The sequence below is a fragment of the Citrus sinensis genome, chromosome 4 (genome assembly GCF_022201045.2).
Source record: "Citrus sinensis cultivar Valencia sweet orange chromosome 4, DVS_A1.0, whole genome shotgun sequence".
NCBI classification, from domain to species: domain Eukaryota; kingdom Viridiplantae; phylum Streptophyta; class Magnoliopsida; order Sapindales; family Rutaceae; genus Citrus; species Citrus sinensis.
Genome location: NC_068559.1, coordinates 2,389,975 through 2,409,533, shown reverse-complemented (window position 1 = coordinate 2,409,533; position 19,559 = coordinate 2,389,975). Strand labels below are relative to the sequence as shown.

Genomic DNA, 19,559 nt, shown 5'->3' with positions numbered 1-19,559 from the left:
GCGGGTTAGGTTATAATTGGGAGCTGACTGCTGACTGCTGAGGGCGAGAAATTGCGAGAAATTAAGAAACAAGAGAGAGAGAGAGAGAGAGAGAGAGAAAGCAAAAGACATGGGAAAGCAGCCGGTGAGAATGAAGGCGGTGGTGTACGCACTGTCGCCATTTCAACAAAAGATTATGCCGGGGCTTTGGAAGGATCTGACCGGTAAGATCCATCACAAGGTCTCCGATAATTGGATCAGCACTATCCTTTTGCTCGGTCCTCTCGTCGGCACCTATGCGTAAGCTCTCTGTTTTAGTTTTATTTTTATTTTATCTTATGTATCCAGGCTCCATGTTAAATCAATAGAATTTGCTATATCTCCTAGCAATTCAATATAGGGTTTGGCAAATTCGATTTTTTCTAGTTGATGACTTATTATTAGGTTAAAAAGTGTTTGATTTATCGCATTCTCTAGGCTGACTCGCTGTAAAAATTTGTAGTTTTTTTGTTTGATTTATTATTTGAGGGATTGAGAGCATAGATTCAACATGTTGAAGTGAAAAATCTAGAAATGGAATATGTGTGAAGGTTGCATAAGGATCATGGTAGCTGGAAAGCCATTTGTAAATTTGCAAACTTGGTGATTGGCCTTTGGTGTGTGATGAAGAGGGGGAGAAAAATTAAGTGAACATCTAGAGGTTAGATGGGAAATGGTCTCCTAAGAATCATGGTAGTAATAAAAGCACAAAGACCGTGAACTAGAGTTTTACCGTGTGATGTAGAGCAAAAATTTCGTCATTTTGGAGTGAACCTGTAGATTTGAATGCAACATGTCTTCCTAAGCATCATGGTTGTTATAAAAGCTCAAAGAGATTTGAAAAATTGCAGACCTGTTTCAGCATCTTAGTGTATTCTTGACATTTGACATTTTGTGAATGTGTTTATGACTTTGAAGCCTTCAATCTGTGACTGTGTTTATGATTTTGAAGCCTTCAAACTCAATTTAGATAATCCAAGTTATTGTGTCTTTAAATTTCTCACCCAGTATAAGCTGCCCTAGTTTGGGGATCTGGTCCAACTTCTTGTTGTTATGTTGCCATGTAATACGGTGTCGATCATGCACATATTCCAGGCATTAGAAGAAAGATGTGTTAAAGATGTATGACTCAGAGATGCTTGAATTGCACTGTCTGTTTGTTCTAAAATTAACTGTTGACTAAGGTTAGCATTATCTGTGCCAATTACCCATTTATTTTCTGACTCTGAGAAATATATGATGTGCCAAAAATCTGTACTGCACTGCACTTGGAAGATCAAACAATTTTGCCCATTTTCTGTTTCCTCTCTTCCCTCTATAAGGCCTGCCATTCTTGGCTTGTCGGATATTCTTACACAGCTAATGTAATTACTCTGTTTATTTATATGCTGGATGTTTGTAATTGGTGCAGTTATGTCCAAAATTACCAGGAGAAGGAGAAGTTGGCACACAGGTATTGAAGCAAGCTGATGTGCCTCTATTTTTTCAGAAGCTTAAGGTTCTTGTGAATTAGCTACAACTCTTGTTGAAGTTGTGAAACATAATTGAAATTGCTATGTAGTTGAGACTACAGTAGTTTTGATTTGTGGGTTTTGTTGATGGATTGAGAACTATTGTCAAAATTCTGAGCAATATTTTCTCTTTCTTTTGATGAAATAAATTTGATGCATGGATTGCTAAATGCACGGATGTTGTTGTTTCTGTTTTTCAATAATTTTAAAAGTATCGAATGTGTTTCAATTGTATTAGCGAAAAAGCTGAAACATCCTGTGGTAAAAGAATTTAGGCTGGAGTCCTTGCTTCTTCTTGGGAAGAACCATCTTTTGCTGGTCTTATTCCAGATGGTGGGAGAGGAATCACATGGTAGCTTTGGGAATTCTCTCGCCCTAATGAATTTCTTCATCTTTTGTGCGGGTGGGGATCTGAATTTGTGGTGCGTTTGATTTCTCCAAATTGGAGTAAATTGGAATAAAAAATAAATTGTTTATTTGATCTATGAGAATTGACCATGAACTGAAATGAGTTGATATAAGAATAAATTGTTTATCTGAGTTATAAAAATCAAAATGAAAATAAATTGTTTTTTCATTGATGTATTTATTTTTATTTGTAATTAAAATAAATTGTTGCTAGTTATTAGAATGTCTTTAAGTTATATACATATTTATTATAATATTGAGTGTGGTAGTATAATTTTTTTTAAAAATGTAGTTATTATTATAAAAATAATACTTATAGTAATAATTATTATTTTTATTATAATAATGGTAATAGTAATAATATTAATTTTTATCAATATTAAATTAATATTTAAATAGGATTTTCAAAAATAAATATTTAATTTCTTCAAGGGTATAAGTGTTAATTTTTTCCAAATTTCTATTCTCTCATTTTTATCATTTCTCATTTCCAAATTCTTAGATTCCATCTAAAATTTATTTTCATTTCTTAATGTTTTTAACAATAGAATACAATTAATTATTCCAATTTCTAAATTTAAGATGTAAATGCACCTTAAATTTTAATCGACATGCGAGTCTTAAATGATTCATTATTCTTTATTAATGCAAGTGTGTCGTTCTTGTTATAAACTTAAAATAAAATATATAGTCTAATCTTCTATATATATATATATAAAGTTGGGACTAAAGGAGGTGATGTGGCATCACCATTTCTCATCTTCTTGTAGTCTCTATTATCTAATAAATTGGTTGAGATTAAAAAAATAAGTACATTACAAAATATTAAAAATAAAAAATAATTATTAAATTACAAAAGATTACATGTCTCTTCCTCTTTATATTTAAATTCAATAATAAGTAATCATTAATAATAATTAATTATAATTCTAGAAACATTCAGTTATTTTATTATGCTAACAATTAAACTTTAGTGGTCTAAATACATCAATTAATTAATATAGGAAGGAAGGTTCCTTCATCTTCCCTCAACAATGTCATTAGGGTCTAATTTTAATGTCATAATTTCATATTTAATTATGCAATCTTTTGTTTAGTACCTTTTGGCTTCTTCAAACTCTATAAATATTAAGTAGTTAAAATTTGTGGCACCATTATTTCTCATCTTTTTATATTCTCTATTATTAAATATATTGGTTGAGATTAAAAAATAATTACATTACAAAATATTAAAAATAGAAAATAATTATTAGATTTTAAAAGATTACATGGCTCTTCCTCTTTTTATTTAAATTCAACAATATGTAACCATTAATAATAATTAATTATAAGTTTTGAAACATTCATTTATTTTATTAAGCCAACAACTAAACTTTAGTGGTTTAAAATACATCAATTAATTATATATAGGAAGGAAGGTTCATTCATCTTCCCTCACCAATGTCACTAGGGCCTAATTTTAATGTCATAATCCCATATTTAATTATGCAACCTCTTATTTAGTGTCTTTTGGTTTCTTCAAACTCTATAAACATTAAGTATTTAAGATTTGTTATGTTTAAGTTTTTTTGTTATTTACCCAACATCCTCTTTATAAATGTTCTTGTATTTTTATTTTTTAACTTATTTGAATTTTTAGTGTTGTGTGCTTCATGGAGTACTCTTTTGTTTTTCTTCATGAGTTGTACAATGATAAAGATAGTTGGGTGATAAGAGTTAGGTTTTGTAGGATGTGGGAGTCTGTTAATATCAAGAAGAATGGAGAATTGATTAGTATGAACATATTTGTTATTAATGAAAAGTTGTGTACACTTAACTATACACATTAATATATATTTTTAAAGTTAACAAAAATGAATTAACTTTCATAAATAATATTAGTTTTATAAGACTGCGTCATCTTTAAAAAAAATAATTTATATTTTTTATTAATTTCATAAAGTACAAAGTTAAAAAAAAGATGATACTAATTTTTTTTTAAAACCGCGTAAAGTGCGATTCTATTTCCTAATATACTTATAAAACCGACATTGTAGAAGGCATACGTTGAAGTACTCATTGTTAACTGTTTTGCTCACGAACTATTTGTCATTCATAATTACCTAGAGTCAACATGTCATCTTATCTATTCATATAATTGATAAGCATAAATTGTATGCATCCACGTTTAATTTTTGTTTATAACGACATGTCATTCTATCCATTCATACATGCCTATACTTTATGCGTTGGTATATAGGTTGATGACTTCTTACTTACTTTATTTGTTTTTTTATTTCCATTCTCTTTTTTCCAATCTCACATTCCCATAAAAATGGAGTTTTCATTTCTCATCCCCAATTTTATGTGGTTTTCACCTAAAATTCATTCTTATTTCCTAATGTTTTCATTTCGATTTTAAATCCAATAAATAAACGTACTCTTAATGTTTTGCACCTTAAGAGATTAGAATTGGTAAGACCTTAGGTTTTTTTTTTTTTTGGCTCTCTTAAACTTTTAAAGATTTTGTAACTTATATTTTTCTTTATTTTTGTCATTTATTAACCACTTATCAGCACTTAAAATGTTTGCATAGTATAAGATTAGATCATAAAAACATGATTTAGTTGGAATTCGTACCTCGTTTAAATGAAAATTGATTGCATCTTTTTTTTTTTTTAACAAACTAATGTAACACAGAAAATTTAGTAAAAATCGAAAATGAAAGGTGTGAAAACTGACAAATAGACATGACTGTCTCATAGCTCGTAAGTCGTAAACACATACATAGTTGGTAAAAATAGTATACTATTCTTCATGCTTGTTCCTGTTTTTTATATAAAGATTTTTCGTGAAGAGAAGTGACACTGATTTTATAATTTATTTCAAATATAATTATTTGTTAGCGACAGTTCTCTTTACTGGTAATAATATTTCATCTTTTTTTTTTCCGTTTATGAATGCTTGGCCTTTTCGAGAATTAGAAGTAGAAGATGTTTTCAATCGTTCAAAGACCAAACGACACGTCGTACATCACCGTCATAACTAATAGTAGGCTATCAAATGTGGGCTTCTGGAATCTTTGACCACTCCTCCATTGGGTTTTTCAAATCACAGCCAGCCCACGAAACCGCCACAGTCCACACGCTTACAACAATGGCCACGTGTGATAACAGAATTGGTCGAAGCGTAGGGTTTTATCCAACAACTATATAAAGGATCTTATTAGCCGCTCCTACGCTCTTAATCTCCACCGTCGGAGCCGAGCAGAAAGAGAGAATAGCTGAGACCGAACACGAACGCTCGCCATGGGAAGAAGTAAGTTTCATTTCAATTTATTTTCAATAATCGCGTTGCTAGATTTTATTAGATCAAAGCAATTTCAGTTGACTTGAGATTGAAAGTTTTGGATTTAATTAATTCAATACGACCTAACTTCTTTTAGGACCGGCAAGGTGTTACCGCCAAATCAAGAACAAACCCTACCCAAAGTCCCGCTTTTGCCGCGGTGTCCCCGATCCCAAGATCAGAATCTACGATGTCGGGATGAAGAAGAAAGGCGTCGACGAGTTCCCCTTCTGCGTTCACCTCGTCAGTTGGGAGAAGGAGAACGTGTCGAGCGAGGCCTTGGAAGCTGCCCGTATCGCTTGCAACAAGTACATGGCCAAGTACGCTGGCAAGGATGCTTTCCATTTGCGAGTGAGGGTGCACCCCTTCCATGTTCTGCGCATTAACAAGATGCTTTCGTGTGCTGGGGCTGATCGGCTCCAGACTGGAATGAGGGGTGCTTTTGGAAAGCCCCAAGGAACCTGTGCTCGTGTTGCTATCGGGCAGGTCTTGCTTTCTGTCCGTTGCAAGGACAGTAACAGCCACCATGCTCAGGAGGCCCTTCGCCGTGCTAAGTTCAAGTTTCCTGGTCGTCAAAAGATTATTGTCAGCAGGAAATGGTATGCGTTTTTATCCATGACTGCATTCATGTTAAAGTTAACTCGTATTTGCTTGTATTATATGGATTGGCGTGTCACAAGATTAGCAGATCACATGGATTAAGTTGCCTGGTGCTGGTGTCTCTAGTAGTGAGTTTAAAAAATCTACCCTTATTTAAATTTTTTTCTTTTTTCTTTTTTAAAGAAAAAACACAATCAATTAGATGCCTGTTGCTGGTAGTCTCTAGGTTTGGGTTTAAAAAATTAACTTCAGGTAGTGTAATGGAGCTTTAGGGACATATGAGTGTTAGATTGAATTTCTATTTGTTTATTCTAGGCTGATCGTGCTTTTTTTTTTTAAAATACCCATATCTATATGAATGCTCTCTTAAGATCTTGTTTGGGTTTACTTTCTCACTATTGCATAATTATGCTTGTTTTTAGGGGATTTACCAAGTTCAGCCGTGCTGATTATCTGAGGTGGAAGTCGGAGAACAGGATTGTCCCAGATGGTGTGAATGCCAAGGTAACATCAAACTTTATTGGAGTTAAAACATTATTGCATTGCAATTTTGCTTTACTTGAGTTCTTTATAAAATAGTGTTGTCAATCTCTATATTGTGTGTCGAAGCAATCTGCTTTTGCCTCAGTCGATGCATTATTGTTCTGTTCTACTTCTGGAATTTGTTCTCTTCAATTTAGCCTCTCGTGTCCTTTCTTGATTTAGTGTTTATGACTGATGGTATTTGCTTGGCTGAGAGATAATTCTAGTTTCTGATAACTTAATGATAGATTGGGGTTGCATTGCAATCAATGGATCTAGCCTGTTGCTTATAAGTTTTGTTTTGTTTTTGTTTAGCTTCTCGGATGTCATGGTCCTTTGGCTCAACGCCAACCTGGAAGAGCTTTCCTGGAAGCAACAACCTAAGATATTTACTGTCTCAAAATAGCAGAGCTGTGACTACTGTCTAGTTTATTATTTTCCATTTCGTACCTTTTCTCAGTTGAACTGGATTTCTCAAGTTGAAGTGACATGTTTATTTGGTTTAACTATGTGATCCTTGCAGTTGTCTTAGTGAATTTGCAATTTGCACTCTTCTATATGATTTGTATGGTTTATTTTTATTCACCTTTTCTCCTCTTTGCTGATTGGGCAACATGGCAAATTTGGTTTGTTGCTATTATCTTAATCACCAAGAGTCATTCATGTTTAGCTGATTTGGTAAAACTCTGCTGATCTATTAAGTGAGAATAATCGTGGTTTTAATAAATTGCATTTTGAAAATTTTTACTGGAATGGATGAATCTTTATCAATTAATCAGGGGAAATAGAGTCCCCGTGTCTGAGTGGTTACGTTGAAAATTTACTATACTCTCAAATTCAACAATGTAATGAATATTTTGGATGTTTGTGTGTGTGTGTGTTAAAATTCAATTTTTTTTTGGTAAAACTATCCATACCTTTTGGAATGTGTGTTAAAATTCAATTTTTTTTTGTAAAACTAACCATACCTTTTGGAAGTATAATTGCCAATAACGTGAAACGAAAGCACTGCACTGAAAGTGTAACAGTGAACTTGGAGACTTTGTGACGGGTTCTACATTTTGATAATGGTTATATGTTTAACAAACGAGGTTCCACGTTTCTGTGAATAGCAGTCTTGGAAACTTGCTCCATCGAAGGAGAGACTTGCTGTCAAACTCAAAAACTTGCTCGGTAAAGAGAGACCTGTTTCAATGTGGCCTAAATGGTGCATTTCTTTTGAAAATTTGCTCTATTAAAGGAGAGGCCTGCTCTCAAATAAGGAGAATCTATTTTCGTTAAGTCTACTTCGACAAGTCTTGTTAAGAGATTTGCTATATTACTGGTTAAATGCTAGATTGGTTTTCTTCTAAATTACAAGAAATCTACTTCTACGACAACATTGTACATTAAATAACTTGAATTGCGACAGAACAATTCATTCATACTATAAACCTGATAGGCAAATTAATCATAAAAGGAGTTTTTTTTTTTTAAAAAAAAAAGAAGAAATGTATTGCACAAAGAAAAGAATAATTTCATCATTCTAATGTACTATGATGTTTATGGATTGCATGGTAAGGTGATGAATATGATGATTTGAAAGGTCAATAAGCTAAGAATTAAGTTAACTATTGTTAATCTTATGTTCAAGTATTGTATTCGAATCTATTCCCACATTGAATTTTCATTACCGTGATCGTGAATTATTGGCCGTTTAGGCCGGTAATGAAAAGTTTACTCTCCTCCCTCAAATAAAAAAAAAAAAAAAAATCGGTGCCTTGTGTCTCTTTTCCAACGTCATAGGAACAAATGAGTTCCTACGAATCTCTAAGCACAAAAATAACGACTTCCTGCGATGATTAATAATCACTGAACTTGTCTCTTTGTTCCTATGTCTGGTCATTTCAAATCAAAGGTACAATTTTTCTTGGTTCTTTCTCCCATTCACTGTCATAAAATTCTTGCGTTTCATTGAATTGCATTCGAGTTTGTGTGTTTTGTGAATCTAATTCTAATCTGTCTCTCATTATGTCGAAACCCTCGAAAGCAATCATCAATGGCCTACTCAGGCTCCATTTCGACCACCTTCTTAGAGTCAACCCATCTTCCAAATCAAAACCCTCACTCTCCTCAGCATTTTATTCTCATTTTTCATCAAGAGGGTCCTCAAATTTCACAACTTCAACTTCTCACATCCACTCCACTAAGCTACCTTCAAAATTCACTTCTGCAAATCTTGGTTTAGCTCAGATTTTATCAAATTCCCGCAAACCCAATGTGAAAATTTCTCCTGGGTTCAGGTTTTTTTCCTTTAAAAGTGAATTTGGTCAGAAGCTTAATGGGAATTTTACAAAAAAGGTTTTTGAGAAGCCGGCCTCTGTCGTTTCCTCTACTTTTTCGAGGTATCGTGAAGCTATAGGGTTGCAAATTGATGCTTTTTTCAAGGGGAACTATCTGCTTCTGTTTGGTGCCGGTGGGGTTGTGGTTTGTATGTTGCTGTGGAGGATTATGTTTGGCATTGCAAATACTTTTGTGGGGATTTCAGAAGGCATGGCCAAGTATGGGTTCCTTGCACTTTCAACTGCTATTGTTGCTTTTGCAGTAAGTTCTGCTTCACAATGTCTAATGCATTTTCACTTGTTTGGTTTGCTTGACTTCCTTTGCATTTGGAATTTATATTTGCTGTGTACTGAGGGGCTTGCAATTAGTGGCAAGGATAATTTTGGTGTGGGTGTTAGTTTATTTAAATTATTCTTGTTTGCTAATTGAGTTGTTAAAGGGCACTTAAGGTTCTTCTGGATATACTTTATTTTGTCCTTAGGTGTGACAAGAACTTGGAACATGCTATACGTAATATGCTTGTGGTGATCAATGAATTGTTTGTATTATACTTATCACTATTTTCTGTTGGCTGAAAGAGTAGTGTTAAACTATTAATAAGAAGCTCCCCTTTCTTTTTTTACTGGTGATTGATCCATGGATGAGGTGGCGTTTGCAGTTACACTGATAAAATGTGTGCTCGTCTGCTGGTATTCTTAAGATTTAAGTATTTCAACTCCAACTCTGTTTCTTAAGTTGATATGTTCTCTTATTACAATCTGGATCTCAATATGTTATTTGAGGAATTCTATTTGTTGTACTTGTTCGTTTTTCTTATACTTGAATAGGCAAATAAGTGGAAATCATCAGGAATATTTTTTTTCTGATTTCCTGTTAGATGGATCTACTTGTTGTTGTAGTTTATTAAATATGAAAGTTGTAATTATCTGCAGATATTGCAAGTTTAGTGAATGATTTATTTTTTCCTAAAATTGTTGTCTTACAAGCTTTTGTTTTGGATCTAGAAGTACCTTTTTGTAGCATTTTGTAACAGCATCATAAATCTGTGAATTTTGGCCTCCTGATTTATAAGTTTCCGATGCTTACTGGAGAGCAAAGCATCATGAATAATGGTGCACAATACACAAGCATTTAAGCCAGAATCAGTCAATATGGTGAATCGTTGGTGATACATGAGAGGAAATTCAAACAAATTATTATTACTGCAGACATCTGAGCTTGAATCTGAAACCTCTAGCAGTGTCATCTAGTTAGCTCATTGGCATAAAACCTTCCCTCTTATCAATTCATTTGTAAAGCCCACATCTATAGATCCTGAGTTTTTCCCAGTTTATGCTGGAATGTTGCTGACATCATTGTGGAGAGCTGTGTCTTATGGCTTATATCTTATGAGTGTCTGTGTTTTTTATTTCTTTAAGGGGTTGTACATTCGCTCAAGGTTCACAATCAATCCTGATAAAGTTTATCGAATGGCTATGAGAAAGCTCAATACTTCTGCTGGCATTCTTGAGGTAATGGGTGCCCCTCTCTCAGGAACAAGTTTGAGAGCGTATGTTATGTCCGGAGGTGGAATTACAATGAAGAACTTCAAGCCAAGGTTCCGGAACAAGCGCTGTTTTCTCATTTTCCCAATACGAGGTTCTGAGAGAAAAGGTCTAGTCAGTGTTGAAGTCAAGAAGAAAAAAGGACAGGTTTGTTTCTCATTCTCCCCATTCTCCTCACACCCAACACCATAGCATGCATACGGCTCCTCATGAACTCCCATACCAGGTGAGGTTGCTTTTACAGAGAACATAAATATAACTTCCAGTTTATGAGTGAGGCATTTTTTTCTCATTCTGCCTTGACCTTTCCTTGTGACGTTCTTGAAATTTAACTTTGTTGATGGCCTTTCCTCTATTGTTGATATATATCAAGCGATGATTGAATTGATTGCTAAACTCTATGTTGTCACGCACCAATATGGTTTTCCCTGTATATTACCCTATTCACTGATGAGTTGAGTCTCATCTAACAAATTCTGTGCCACACTCATTTCTTTTCTCAGGATGTTACATTAGTTAATTATTGTTTGGTGTTACAAAATATGTATTGCTATTGCATCAGTTCATTAGGAAACGGAATATGGCAACTATGTGAATGTATGAGTATGGGAAGAGAGAGATCTCTTCATGAATTCTTAAAGCATGAATCTAGCTTATTGAAGAATTATGTTGTTTGAATATGCAGCATGATACGAAGCTGTTGGCAATTGACATTCCCATGAAATCAGGACCTGACCAGCGATTATTCCTGATTGGGGATGAAGAAGAGTACAAGGTTGGAGATGGCCTTATAGCTGAGCTAAGGGATCCTGTAGTGAAAGCTATGGCAGCAACCAAAGAATTCGATGATCTTGACAGAATAGAGGATGAGGAGGATGCTGAGAGAGAACTTCAGGAGGCTGAAAGAAAACACCGTGAAGAAATTAAGAAGCTTGAAAAAAGCTAGCACAGTGACTGTTTCAGTCCCCTTGGCTTGTTTTCATTTTGTTTCTCGCAGGAGTTTTTAAAGGTTGCATAAGGCTTTGACAATCTCAGATATACAGAAATGATGCAGGAGCACATTTCATCCATATCAGACTGTTTGGCGAGGTTGTATTACCTTGTTGATAAACATCGTTTGGAATTCCAAATTTTCAGCATTTAAAGCAGACACAAATAAAGCGTACAATTGAAGTATTGCGGGCTTTCGAGCATGCTTTATTTTAGAAGTGTTACTTTTTCTTGGCACTTGTTTAATACTCTGTTTACTGTAAAAAGGACAAGAACAAGCGGTAACCGGGTGCCAACACCCACCATCTGTTTTGAACGGATGGTTTAGTCTCATTCTGAAGTAAGTTAAAGGTTCCTTTCTGGTCTTTAATTCCTGTGGACTCCCTTAACAGTACTGGAAAATGACACCTTAACCTTAGCAAGACCTAAAGATGTGGCATTTATTTGTTAACAAATGCATTCTGAGCTGTGACTGTGTCTTTATCTTTGCTGTGCTGTTGCAATGCCAGAAAGATTTGTTTTAAAGAGGAAAAGGACCCCCTTTCTAGATGGTATATACCATGAGAAAAAGATAATTACAAAGAGAAAGAAAGGGGCCTACCATGTGAGCAAGCACAAGTTTCTCTCTTTATGAAGATGATTATGATAATTTTGAACTTTCTGCTGTTTGGGGTTTGAAGTCAAAACAAAGATTGTTATGTGATAATATTTTTCTGTTTGAATTCATAATTTCCTTTTGAAGAAGGCATTAATGTGCCATCATAATCCCATTGAACCATGACATAATGTGATTGCTTAATTCATCCTTACTACCAACCGTCAGTTTTAGTAGCTCCACTTGTGAAAGTTGCAGTTGCATCGAGCAGATCCTAAACCCAACCATAAGCAATAATTTAGGCTATTAATTACTTAGGGGTGAGTTGGCCAAGTAATCACCCAATTTTTTTAACTGGGCCAGTTAGTTACACCAACCAATTCCCACTGGTCCGCATCAAAAGGCCAAGATTACATACCCACACAAATATTACATCAAATTGGAAATTTGCTGGCTATTCTGTACTCTCCATACTCAAAATATGACACAATCAATGAAGTGCATGCTTTCATTTCTATTTTTTTACGTTTGACATTTGCTTTGAATAGCTTTTTTATTTCAACAAGAAGACATTATTTCATTATGGGGTTGTTGGTTGGGTAATGACTCATTACTAATGAGAGCTTTAAAGGCATATTGAAGACATCGTAGAAAGGCTAAGTGATTCTGGGACGAGGGCTGTCTTTCTAATAAAAGACACTTGAAGATTGTAAGTAAATTTGTGTGTACTCCTCGGCATGGTAGTGGAGTGATCAGTACATTACACTCTGGTGCTCATCCCACTGCCATATGCTGAGAAGTTTACGTAGGGCGCTTTTTTTTATCTGAGTCCCCTGCCTAGTTTATGAAACAGTGATAAGTAAAAGCTAAGTATAAACATTGCCAAGCACTTTTCTTCCATTCCTAATTTTCTAGACAAGCAAACAGAGCATAATTAGCCTTTCCCATGTGCCAAACTTGAATATGGACTGGCCTTATTTCCTGCAATAACATCTTCACTCCAGGTAGTTTCTATAGTTGTGTTATAGTTCACACGCATGCTTCTCCGTCATCATCATTCTAAAATTTCAACTTTCTGTAGTTGTTTGCCGCACTTTTTTCCACGTCCAGTGTAAACTCATTGTTGCTTCCTAAAGAAATGAGCAGTGGAAGTTATTTTTGTCAATTATAAGCGTAGATCCTGCAATCAAGGCATCTAAAGCTTTGATGTGTGATTGTATATTAGTGATATCCTTTCATTAGTATTAAAAGAGAGAGCAAGGTTGCTTTTAGCGTGGCACATCCTCCCTTTTACAGAACAAAGGAAAATTAGCTTTTGCTTTTTCTTCTTTATGATGACAAATAATTTTCTCTTGGTTTCTTTATAGAATTAACATTTTGCTTTTGTTAGTGGAGTACCTTTAATACTTGTTTCTCAAATTTTTGAATTTTTACTTGGAATTTTTTTTTTTTTAATTTAAACTCAGCTTTTCTTTTTCTGATATAAAAGGTTCAATCAAGTATCATTACTATTTTATTTCGTCAAAGAAAATTCAATCCCACGTACCGTACTTTTAACATAAAACAATTATGCTGAAAGGTAGGAAAATGCATGAGCTGATATTGCTTTAGAATGATTCCTGCTTATGTGATGCATGTTCAGCTAATTTTGTCTTGTGGCCTTTCTTGATTGATCCAGGAGAGCATACTGAAGAAATATCCATGAAGCTCCAGATCTCCATGGTTGTTCCTATTTTCCTTTTCACTGTACTTCCTATCTTTCCTACGGTTGTTGCTGATCTGAACTCCGATAAGCAAGCCCTGCTTGACTTTGCTGACGCCGTCCCACATGCCCGAAAGCTCAACTGGAATGCTGCTGCCCCTGTTTGCTCCTCTTGGATTGGTGTCACTTGTAATGTAAATAGAAGCCGTGTGATCGGCATCCATCTTCCTGGCATCGGATTCACTGGTCCCATCCCAGCCAACAGCATCGGAAAGCTCGATGCTCTTAAGATCCTCAGTCTCCGATCCAACTATCTCAACGGAACTCTTCCTTCTGATATCACCTCCATTTCCTCCCTTCAATACGTTTATCTTCAAAATAATTATTTCTCCGGTGTCCTTCCGGCCTTTCGTTCCCTCCAACTCAATGCATTGGATCTTTCCTTCAACGCATTCACTGGAAACATTCCACCCGGATTTCAGAATCTTGCGCGACTTCATTTGTTGAACCTTCAAAACAATTCCATATCTGGAGCTATTCCCCCACTCAATCTCCCCAGGCTGAAGATCTTGAATTTCAGCAATAACAACTTGAATGGCTCCATTCCTGACTCCCTCCAAACGTTCCCTAATTCTTCATTTGTTGGGAACTCTATGTTATGTGGGCTACCACTCACCCCCTGCTCCACGGTTTCCTCTTCTCCTTCTCCTTCCCCAAGTTACTTTCCAACAATTTCCCCACATAAAAATGCTTCCAGAAAGAAACTTAATTCAGGTTCTATCATTGCTATTGCTGTTGGGGGCTGCGCAGTGCTGTTTCTTTTGCTAGCATTGTTCTTTTTATGCTGCTTGAAGAAGTTGGATCGCCAAGGCAGTGGTGTGCTGAAGGGAAAGGGCACCGCTGAGAAGCCTAAGGACTTCGGAAGTGGAGTGCAGGAAGCCGAGAAGAATAAGTTGTGTTTCTTGGATGGCTCTTATTTTAATTTTGATCTCGAGGACTTGTTGAGGGCTTCAGCTGAAGTTCTTGGCAAGGGAAGCTACGGTTCAACTTACAAGGCCATTTTGGAGGATGGTACAACCGTGGTAGTGAAAAGATTGAGGGAAGTTGCAGCGACCAAGAGGGAGTTTGAGCAGCAGATGGAAGTCGTAGGGACGATTGGAAAGCACTCAAATGTGGTGCCAGTCCGTGCTTATTACTACTCAAAGGATGAGAAGCTTGTAGTCTACAGCTACATGCCTGCGGGTAGCTTGTTCATGCTCTTGCATAGTAAGTTTCACCTCCACTCTACATTAGTATCATTATTCAAACAAATCTATTAACTCTTTAGCAGTGATATTGAATTGTTGCTTCAATTTTGTGTTTTCCTGAAACAACAGGAAATAGAAGTGACGGTGGAACTGCACTGGATTGGAATTCAAGAATGAAAATTGCTCTTGGTACTGCTAGGGGGATTGCTTTCATCCATTCCGAGGGTGGTGCTAAATTCACACACGGCAACATCAAATCCTCCAATGTCCTACTCACCCAAGACCTTAATGGTTGCATATCTGACGTTGGCTTGGCTCATCTGATCAATTTCCCAACAACCGCAACTCGAACCATAGGGTACCGTGCTCCAGAAGTAACTGAGACCCGGAAAGCGTCTCAAAAATCCGATGTTTATAGCTTCGGTGTGCTCCTCCTGGAAATGCTGACAGGCAAAGCCCCTCTCCAACACTCGGGCCATGACGATGTGGTTGATCTTCCAAGATGGGTCCGTTCTGTTGTTCGCGAGGAATGGACAGCCGAGGTGTTTGATGTTGAGCTACTGAAGTACCAAGATGTTGAAGAGGAGATGGTGCAGATGCTACAGATTGCATTGTCATGTGTAGCAAAGGTCCCAGACTCTAGGCCAAAAATGGATGACGTTGTTAGAATGATAGAACAAATTCAACAACCTGAGTTGAAGAACAGGGCATCTTCTGGAACTGAATCTAATGTCCAAACACCCTGATTGCTTTGAACATTTTGCATTATGCTTCAAGCCAACTTTGTTTGTTTGTTCAATAACCATGTTGAGCTAAGATACATTTGTATGTTGGGCCATTCTCCCTGAATTCGTTGAATTAGTGAATTTCAAATTCAGCTTGTGGTACTATTCTTTTTTTTTTTTTTTGTAAATATGTGTGTAACTGTTGTGCTTACTTTGGAAAATATTGCAGCTGCCTCATACTCACTCATTCATTTTTAATATATGGTGCCTATTGTTATATTTCACTAATATTTGGATCTTCATGGCCTAAAATGGGCTAAAAATAACACTGAAAATCCAAACTGTAATGGGCTGCCTTGTAATAAGGCTCATCCAGTCAAAAGATAACGTTAATAATTAAAAATAAAAAAGTGAATATTTAACAAGGGCAATCAAAAATAAAATTTTATTAAGTTACATTTAATGTAACTTACAGTAATGGTAAAATATGTAAATATTTGTGACATGATAGTGGGATCGACTGTCATGTTTCAAGAGTTGTAAGTTACATTGATTGAAATTAAGCAAGACTCTCAAAACGAAACAAAATATGACCTTATTTTGTTGTTATAAAAGAACCAATAAAAAAAAAATTATAACTGACAATTTCGATAAACCGTTTGTTGGGCGAAAATGGAAAAAAAATATAAAACGAATGCATCAGAGGCACTTGGAGATGAATCAGACGGTTGATATTTGAACATAACTGGTTGGTATGATTCTAATTCAATAGGATCCAGCTAAGCTCATTAACAACGACATAAATTTATCCGTATTAACGGCCTTCACCTATTTTCACGCGTTCGTTATAAAACTTAACCAACACGTCAGAGAAAAAAAGAGGAACCAAGCCAAGAGAGTCGAAATTCAAAAAACACAACCAAATTAAAAACCAATGTACCAAAAACCGTATCAAATCAAGTGATCATAATAAATTCAATTAGTTTTCTTGTTTCTCTTTCTTATTGTGTAATTCAAACTTTGCCTTTATGGGTTTTTTCTTGGGTGATGTTAACTTTCTTGAAGGCCAATAACCACATCATGTAATCTCCAGGATTAACAGGTTTTTTCTTTTATCCTACTTTTTTTTTTCATTTGTTGTTTGTTTTGTGGCAATGGCAGCTTTTTTCCCTCTTCATTATTAGTTGTTGGAGATTTTGACACAAATTATGACAATGGATTTGAATCCTGGAGCACACTTCTAATTTGGGATCGGAACAAAATGGCTCCAATATGTTTTCCAGCATTTTATAAGTAATTTGTTGTTGATCCTCAAATTTTCATTCTTGACCCCAGAAACTTGAAGCGTCAAATAATACACAATAACTTAATGGTTATAAACGAAAATTTTCAAAACCAATAACAAGATGATTGGGAAACTTGAGGTTTTCATAAATAGAATGGGATAAAATGTAGCACCCAATAATTATCTCATAATTTAGATATGAAATGTACGCCACCGCTCATATGAATTGTTGTAGGCAAATTATAGCAATGTCATTGTAAAACACAACGGAGGGATTATGATTTGTGGAACTTGACTGCTTGCTGTTTCTTCTTCTAGGAACCAGCTGTGAATCAATCACCAGAGTTCCATCTCGCTTGTGCTTGTGACTGTGCATGCTGGATGGGACATTGTTTGACCAAGGTGAGTGTTCTGTCCTGTGCCCTGCTTCCTTATGAAATACATCTTGTTCGTTCAATACTGCTTCAGGTTTACACATAATTTTTCATTTTTTTTTTTCATTTTTCACATTATTTTGTGTACTGCAGTGTTGCAGACGCGATGTTGAGGAGGACGATGTTGATGAGTGCCGTGATCATGTAGAGTTTGCCAGTAAAAATGTGCACCTTATAACTACCATAGTGAGCTGGGAGGCAAAGGTATCAGAATCAATCAAGGACGGCAAAATTGTAAGTCTAATAATAGTAGTCCACATAATGTTGGATAGTTTTTTATCCTATAAGGGAAATTAATCAGCCTTGTGAGTTGTGTCAAATGGGTCTAATTTAACTGTCCAACAGGTTGTGGCAAATTTCAGTGCTCAATGGTGTAGTCCTTGTAAGAAAATAGCACCAGTATATATTCAACTTGCTGATAAATATCCTTCTATGATATGTCTAACGGTGGATGTGGATGGGCTTCCTGTAAGTATGAACACTTTCTGTGCAGGGCATCAAAATTTTCTTCAAATCAATGGTGTAAAGTCTTGATAAGCTGTGATGTGGTGATTCCGCAGGAATTCAGTAATTCATGGGGGGTCACGGCCACCCCAACATTCTTTTTCCTTAAAGATGGACGACAAATAGACAAACTTATCGGATCAAACAAGCTAGAGCTCCAGAGGAAGACAGCTGCCGTCTCTAAACTTTTGAGATAAGTCAAAATACTTGACACTTCTAGTATCCATATCCAGTGCAATTTTTGTTGTTACAAATATAGTAAAAATCATATTTTGTGTTTTTTTTTTTTTGGGTGTTATCATGCTCTGTAATTGGCATATGATTGTTTACACAGTTCATTGCTATTTTGGATCCTTTCAAGGTTGTTTCAAATTTGAATCTTGCGTTTAAGGGCTTTATTTTTAGAAATTTTTAACCCCTCAATATGGAATCAAAACTCAAAAGCCCAGGTTATGACAGGAAAAGGAGAACCAAGTTTTCAGAAAGCTTTCTGTTATGTTTATATAAGCAATAAGCACTTTGTAATTGGGAATTTGGGATATAAAAAAGGAAAATTAAAACATACATCGTATTGTGATTTGATTTCTGCTGTTCATCTATATTGTTACAATATCTACACTTAATTTTCAAACTTGTGAACTTACTGAAACTAGTCTTATTGTCTTAATCTCGCACTTCTCAAATGAGTGAGCTTATTGAAGTCCATTGTCAAGTACAAATTACAATACCCATACATAGTTTTATAAATCTAAAGAGTACGAAAACAGAGTTCATGCAGTAAACAGACTCATTAACAAGAGTGTAGGTAAAACTGAGACAAAGAAAGTAATTTTACTCCCGCCAGCGTTGCTTGGGACTATAATTCCATTAAATCCTGCCCAAAAAAAAAAAAAGGGAAAAATACACAAATGTTAAATGCCTAAAGTCTCTACTCATATTTTTCTTGAATAATGTTATGAGACTCTAAAACAGTAGTACCTGAAGCACATCCATTGGCGATGAAGTTGGTGACATCCTGCACTGTGGCCCTGTTCACAAACTTGTAGTCATCTTTAACCAGTTGAATGCATGTCAGCACAGCCTTGGTGTGCTCAAAACACCCTCCGGTGCAGAAATCTCCAGCATCACCATCAGTTACATTCAACCATCCGGAATCATTTAGCGTATACTTGTCAGGGCAACTATGTGAAACCTAATCACATCCAGCACGAATAAGTAAGCGTATGAGGAAACAATTCGTGCAAGATAATATCATATGGCGGATCTGTTGCTTATGATTTGCAGTGGAAACTGGAAAGTTTAGACAACATGTGTAATAGATACACGTGTTATATTTTTCATGTTCCTCTCAGGTAGCATGACTACTTAAGGGGAAGGATTACATTTTGCATGCATTCATAAGCACTTCTCCACTTTTCAAATGGGCTTAGATTCACATTTCCAGTAGGGTCACCAGGTTGTGCATCTGCAAAGAAACAAGCAGGCAAACGTAAGATTGAAAATTTATTAGTTCCAGCACAAGTAAAAGAGAGGGAAGAAAGAGAGACCTGCGCGGTTGACGCAAAGCAGAAGAGAAATCATCAATAAGCCATAGAGAAAACAAACTTTTCTTTCAGCGGTTGATGCAACGTCCATCTTCAAGTGTGGTGCTCCTGTAATTCTAGCAGTTGGGCAGAAAAAATCTTTCCAAACAACCCCTTAAAACCTATGGATTTGAAAGAACATGTATGTGAAGAAACCAATGGAGTAAGTGTTTGGTGTGTGGCATATACCAAGTATATATACATATTAAAACTTCGGAGAAATATTCTATACTGAAACAAGA

General features: G+C 35.6%; 6 protein-coding genes across 8 annotated transcripts; 5 read left to right on the top strand and 1 right to left on the bottom strand.

Annotated features, from left to right (window-relative positions):
- Positions 1 to 33: 33 nt before the first annotated feature.
- LOC102626330 (cytochrome b-c1 complex subunit 8) lies at positions 34 to 1,699 on the top strand. Its single transcript, XM_006486064.4, has 2 exons — positions 34 to 279; positions 1,430 to 1,699. Exons 1-2 carry the CDS (start codon positions 110 to 112, stop codon positions 1,476 to 1,478), a joined length of 219 nt encoding a protein of 72 aa, XP_006486127.1. The 5' UTR covers positions 34 to 109; the 3' UTR covers positions 1,479 to 1,699.
- A 3,366-nt stretch (positions 1,700 to 5,065) lies between these two features.
- LOC102626628 (60S ribosomal protein L10) lies at positions 5,066 to 6,967 on the top strand. Its single transcript, XM_006486065.4, has 4 exons — positions 5,066 to 5,234; positions 5,362 to 5,863; positions 6,287 to 6,368; positions 6,702 to 6,967. The coding sequence occupies exons 1-4, from the start codon at positions 5,225 to 5,227 to the stop codon at positions 6,768 to 6,770; spliced, it is 663 nt and encodes a 220-aa protein (XP_006486128.1). The 5' UTR covers positions 5,066 to 5,224; the 3' UTR covers positions 6,771 to 6,967.
- Positions 6,968 to 8,052: 1,085 nt separating this feature from the next.
- Positions 8,053 to 11,575, top strand: LOC102626917 (uncharacterized). The gene is made up of 3 exons (XM_006486066.4): positions 8,053 to 8,969; positions 10,127 to 10,399; positions 10,938 to 11,575. Exons 1-3 carry the CDS (start codon positions 8,397 to 8,399, stop codon positions 11,196 to 11,198), a joined length of 1,107 nt encoding a protein of 368 aa, XP_006486129.1. The 5' UTR covers positions 8,053 to 8,396; the 3' UTR covers positions 11,199 to 11,575.
- Positions 11,576 to 12,313: 738 nt separating this feature from the next.
- LOC102627189 (probable inactive receptor kinase At5g58300) lies at positions 12,314 to 15,673 on the top strand. Of its 3 annotated transcripts, none has more exons than XM_006486069.4 (3): positions 12,314 to 12,546; positions 13,516 to 14,805; positions 14,916 to 15,673. In XM_006486069.4, the coding sequence occupies exons 2-3, from the start codon at positions 13,539 to 13,541 to the stop codon at positions 15,530 to 15,532; spliced, it is 1,884 nt and encodes a 627-aa protein (XP_006486132.1). In that variant the 5' UTR covers positions 12,314 to 12,546; positions 13,516 to 13,538; the 3' UTR covers positions 15,533 to 15,673. The 3 variants fall into 3 exon arrangements, with proteins under 3 accessions (XP_006486132.1, XP_006486131.1, XP_006486130.1); XM_006486068.4 differs by lacking the exon at positions 12,314 to 12,546 and adding an exon at positions 12,553 to 12,841; XM_006486067.4 differs by lacking the exon at positions 12,314 to 12,546 and adding an exon at positions 12,870 to 13,416.
- Positions 15,674 to 16,365: 692 nt separating this feature from the next.
- On the top strand, positions 16,366 to 18,144 carry LOC102627873 (thioredoxin H-type). Its single transcript, XM_006486070.4, has 5 exons — positions 16,366 to 16,613; positions 17,115 to 17,198; positions 17,324 to 17,464; positions 17,576 to 17,698; positions 17,791 to 18,144. Exons 2-5 carry the CDS (start codon positions 17,178 to 17,180, stop codon positions 17,929 to 17,931), a joined length of 426 nt encoding a protein of 141 aa, XP_006486133.1. The 5' UTR covers positions 16,366 to 16,613; positions 17,115 to 17,177; the 3' UTR covers positions 17,932 to 18,144.
- A 114-nt stretch (positions 18,145 to 18,258) lies between these two features.
- On the bottom strand, positions 18,259 to 19,484 carry LOC107178007 (uncharacterized). Its single transcript, XM_015532626.3, has 4 exons — positions 19,282 to 19,484; positions 19,117 to 19,199; positions 18,713 to 18,926; positions 18,259 to 18,608 (listed from the first exon to the last, which is right to left on the bottom strand). Exons 1-4 carry the CDS (start codon positions 19,367 to 19,369, stop codon positions 18,505 to 18,507), a joined length of 489 nt encoding a protein of 162 aa, XP_015388112.1. The 5' UTR covers positions 19,370 to 19,484; the 3' UTR covers positions 18,259 to 18,504.
- Positions 19,485 to 19,559: the final 75 nt, after the last annotated feature.

Excerpts from the sequence above, each read along its gene's own strand:
- LOC102627189 (XM_006486067.4), top strand. Across the intron at positions 14,806-14,915 it reads CTTGTTCATGCTCTTGCATA|GAAATAGAAGTGACGGTGGA; the intron begins GTAAGTTTCACC and ends CTGAAACAACAG.
- LOC102626628 (XM_006486065.4), top strand. Across the intron at positions 5,864-6,286 it reads ATTATTGTCAGCAGGAAATG|GGGATTTACCAAGTTCAGCC; the intron begins GTATGCGTTTTT and ends GCTTGTTTTTAG. Across the intron at positions 6,369-6,701 it reads CAGATGGTGTGAATGCCAAG|CTTCTCGGATGTCATGGTCC; the intron begins GTAACATCAAAC and ends GTTTTTGTTTAG.
- LOC102626917 (XM_006486066.4), top strand. The coding sequence starts at position 8,397 with ATGTCGAAACCCTCGAAAGCAATCATCAATGGCCTACTCAGGCTCCAT. Across the intron at positions 8,970-10,126 it reads CTGCTATTGTTGCTTTTGCA|GGGTTGTACATTCGCTCAAG; the intron begins GTAAGTTCTGCT and ends TATTTCTTTAAG. Across the intron at positions 10,400-10,937 it reads TCAAGAAGAAAAAAGGACAG|CATGATACGAAGCTGTTGGC; the intron begins GTTTGTTTCTCA and ends TTGAATATGCAG.
- LOC102627873 (XM_006486070.4), top strand. The coding sequence starts at position 17,178 with ATGGGACATTGTTTGACCAAG. Across the intron at positions 17,199-17,323 it reads TGGGACATTGTTTGACCAAG|TGTTGCAGACGCGATGTTGA; the intron begins GTGAGTGTTCTG and ends TGTGTACTGCAG. Across the intron at positions 17,465-17,575 it reads CAATCAAGGACGGCAAAATT|GTTGTGGCAAATTTCAGTGC; the intron begins GTAAGTCTAATA and ends ACTGTCCAACAG.
- LOC102626330 (XM_006486064.4), top strand. The coding sequence starts at position 110 with ATGGGAAAGCAGCCGGTGAGAATGAAGGCGGTGGTGTACGCACTGTCG. Across the intron at positions 280-1,429 it reads CCTCTCGTCGGCACCTATGC|TTATGTCCAAAATTACCAGG; the intron begins GTAAGCTCTCTG and ends TAATTGGTGCAG.
- LOC107178007 (XM_015532626.3), bottom strand. The coding sequence starts at position 19,369 with ATGGACGTTGCATCAACCGCTGAAAGAAAAGTTTGTTTTCTCTATGGC. Across the intron at positions 19,200-19,281 it reads GCTTTGCGTCAACCGCGCAG|ATGCACAACCTGGTGACCCT; the intron begins GTCTCTCTTTCT and ends GTTTCTTTGCAG. Across the intron at positions 18,927-19,116 it reads CTTATGAATGCATGCAAAAT|GTTTCACATAGTTGCCCTGA; the intron begins GTAATCCTTCCC and ends GGATGTGATTAG.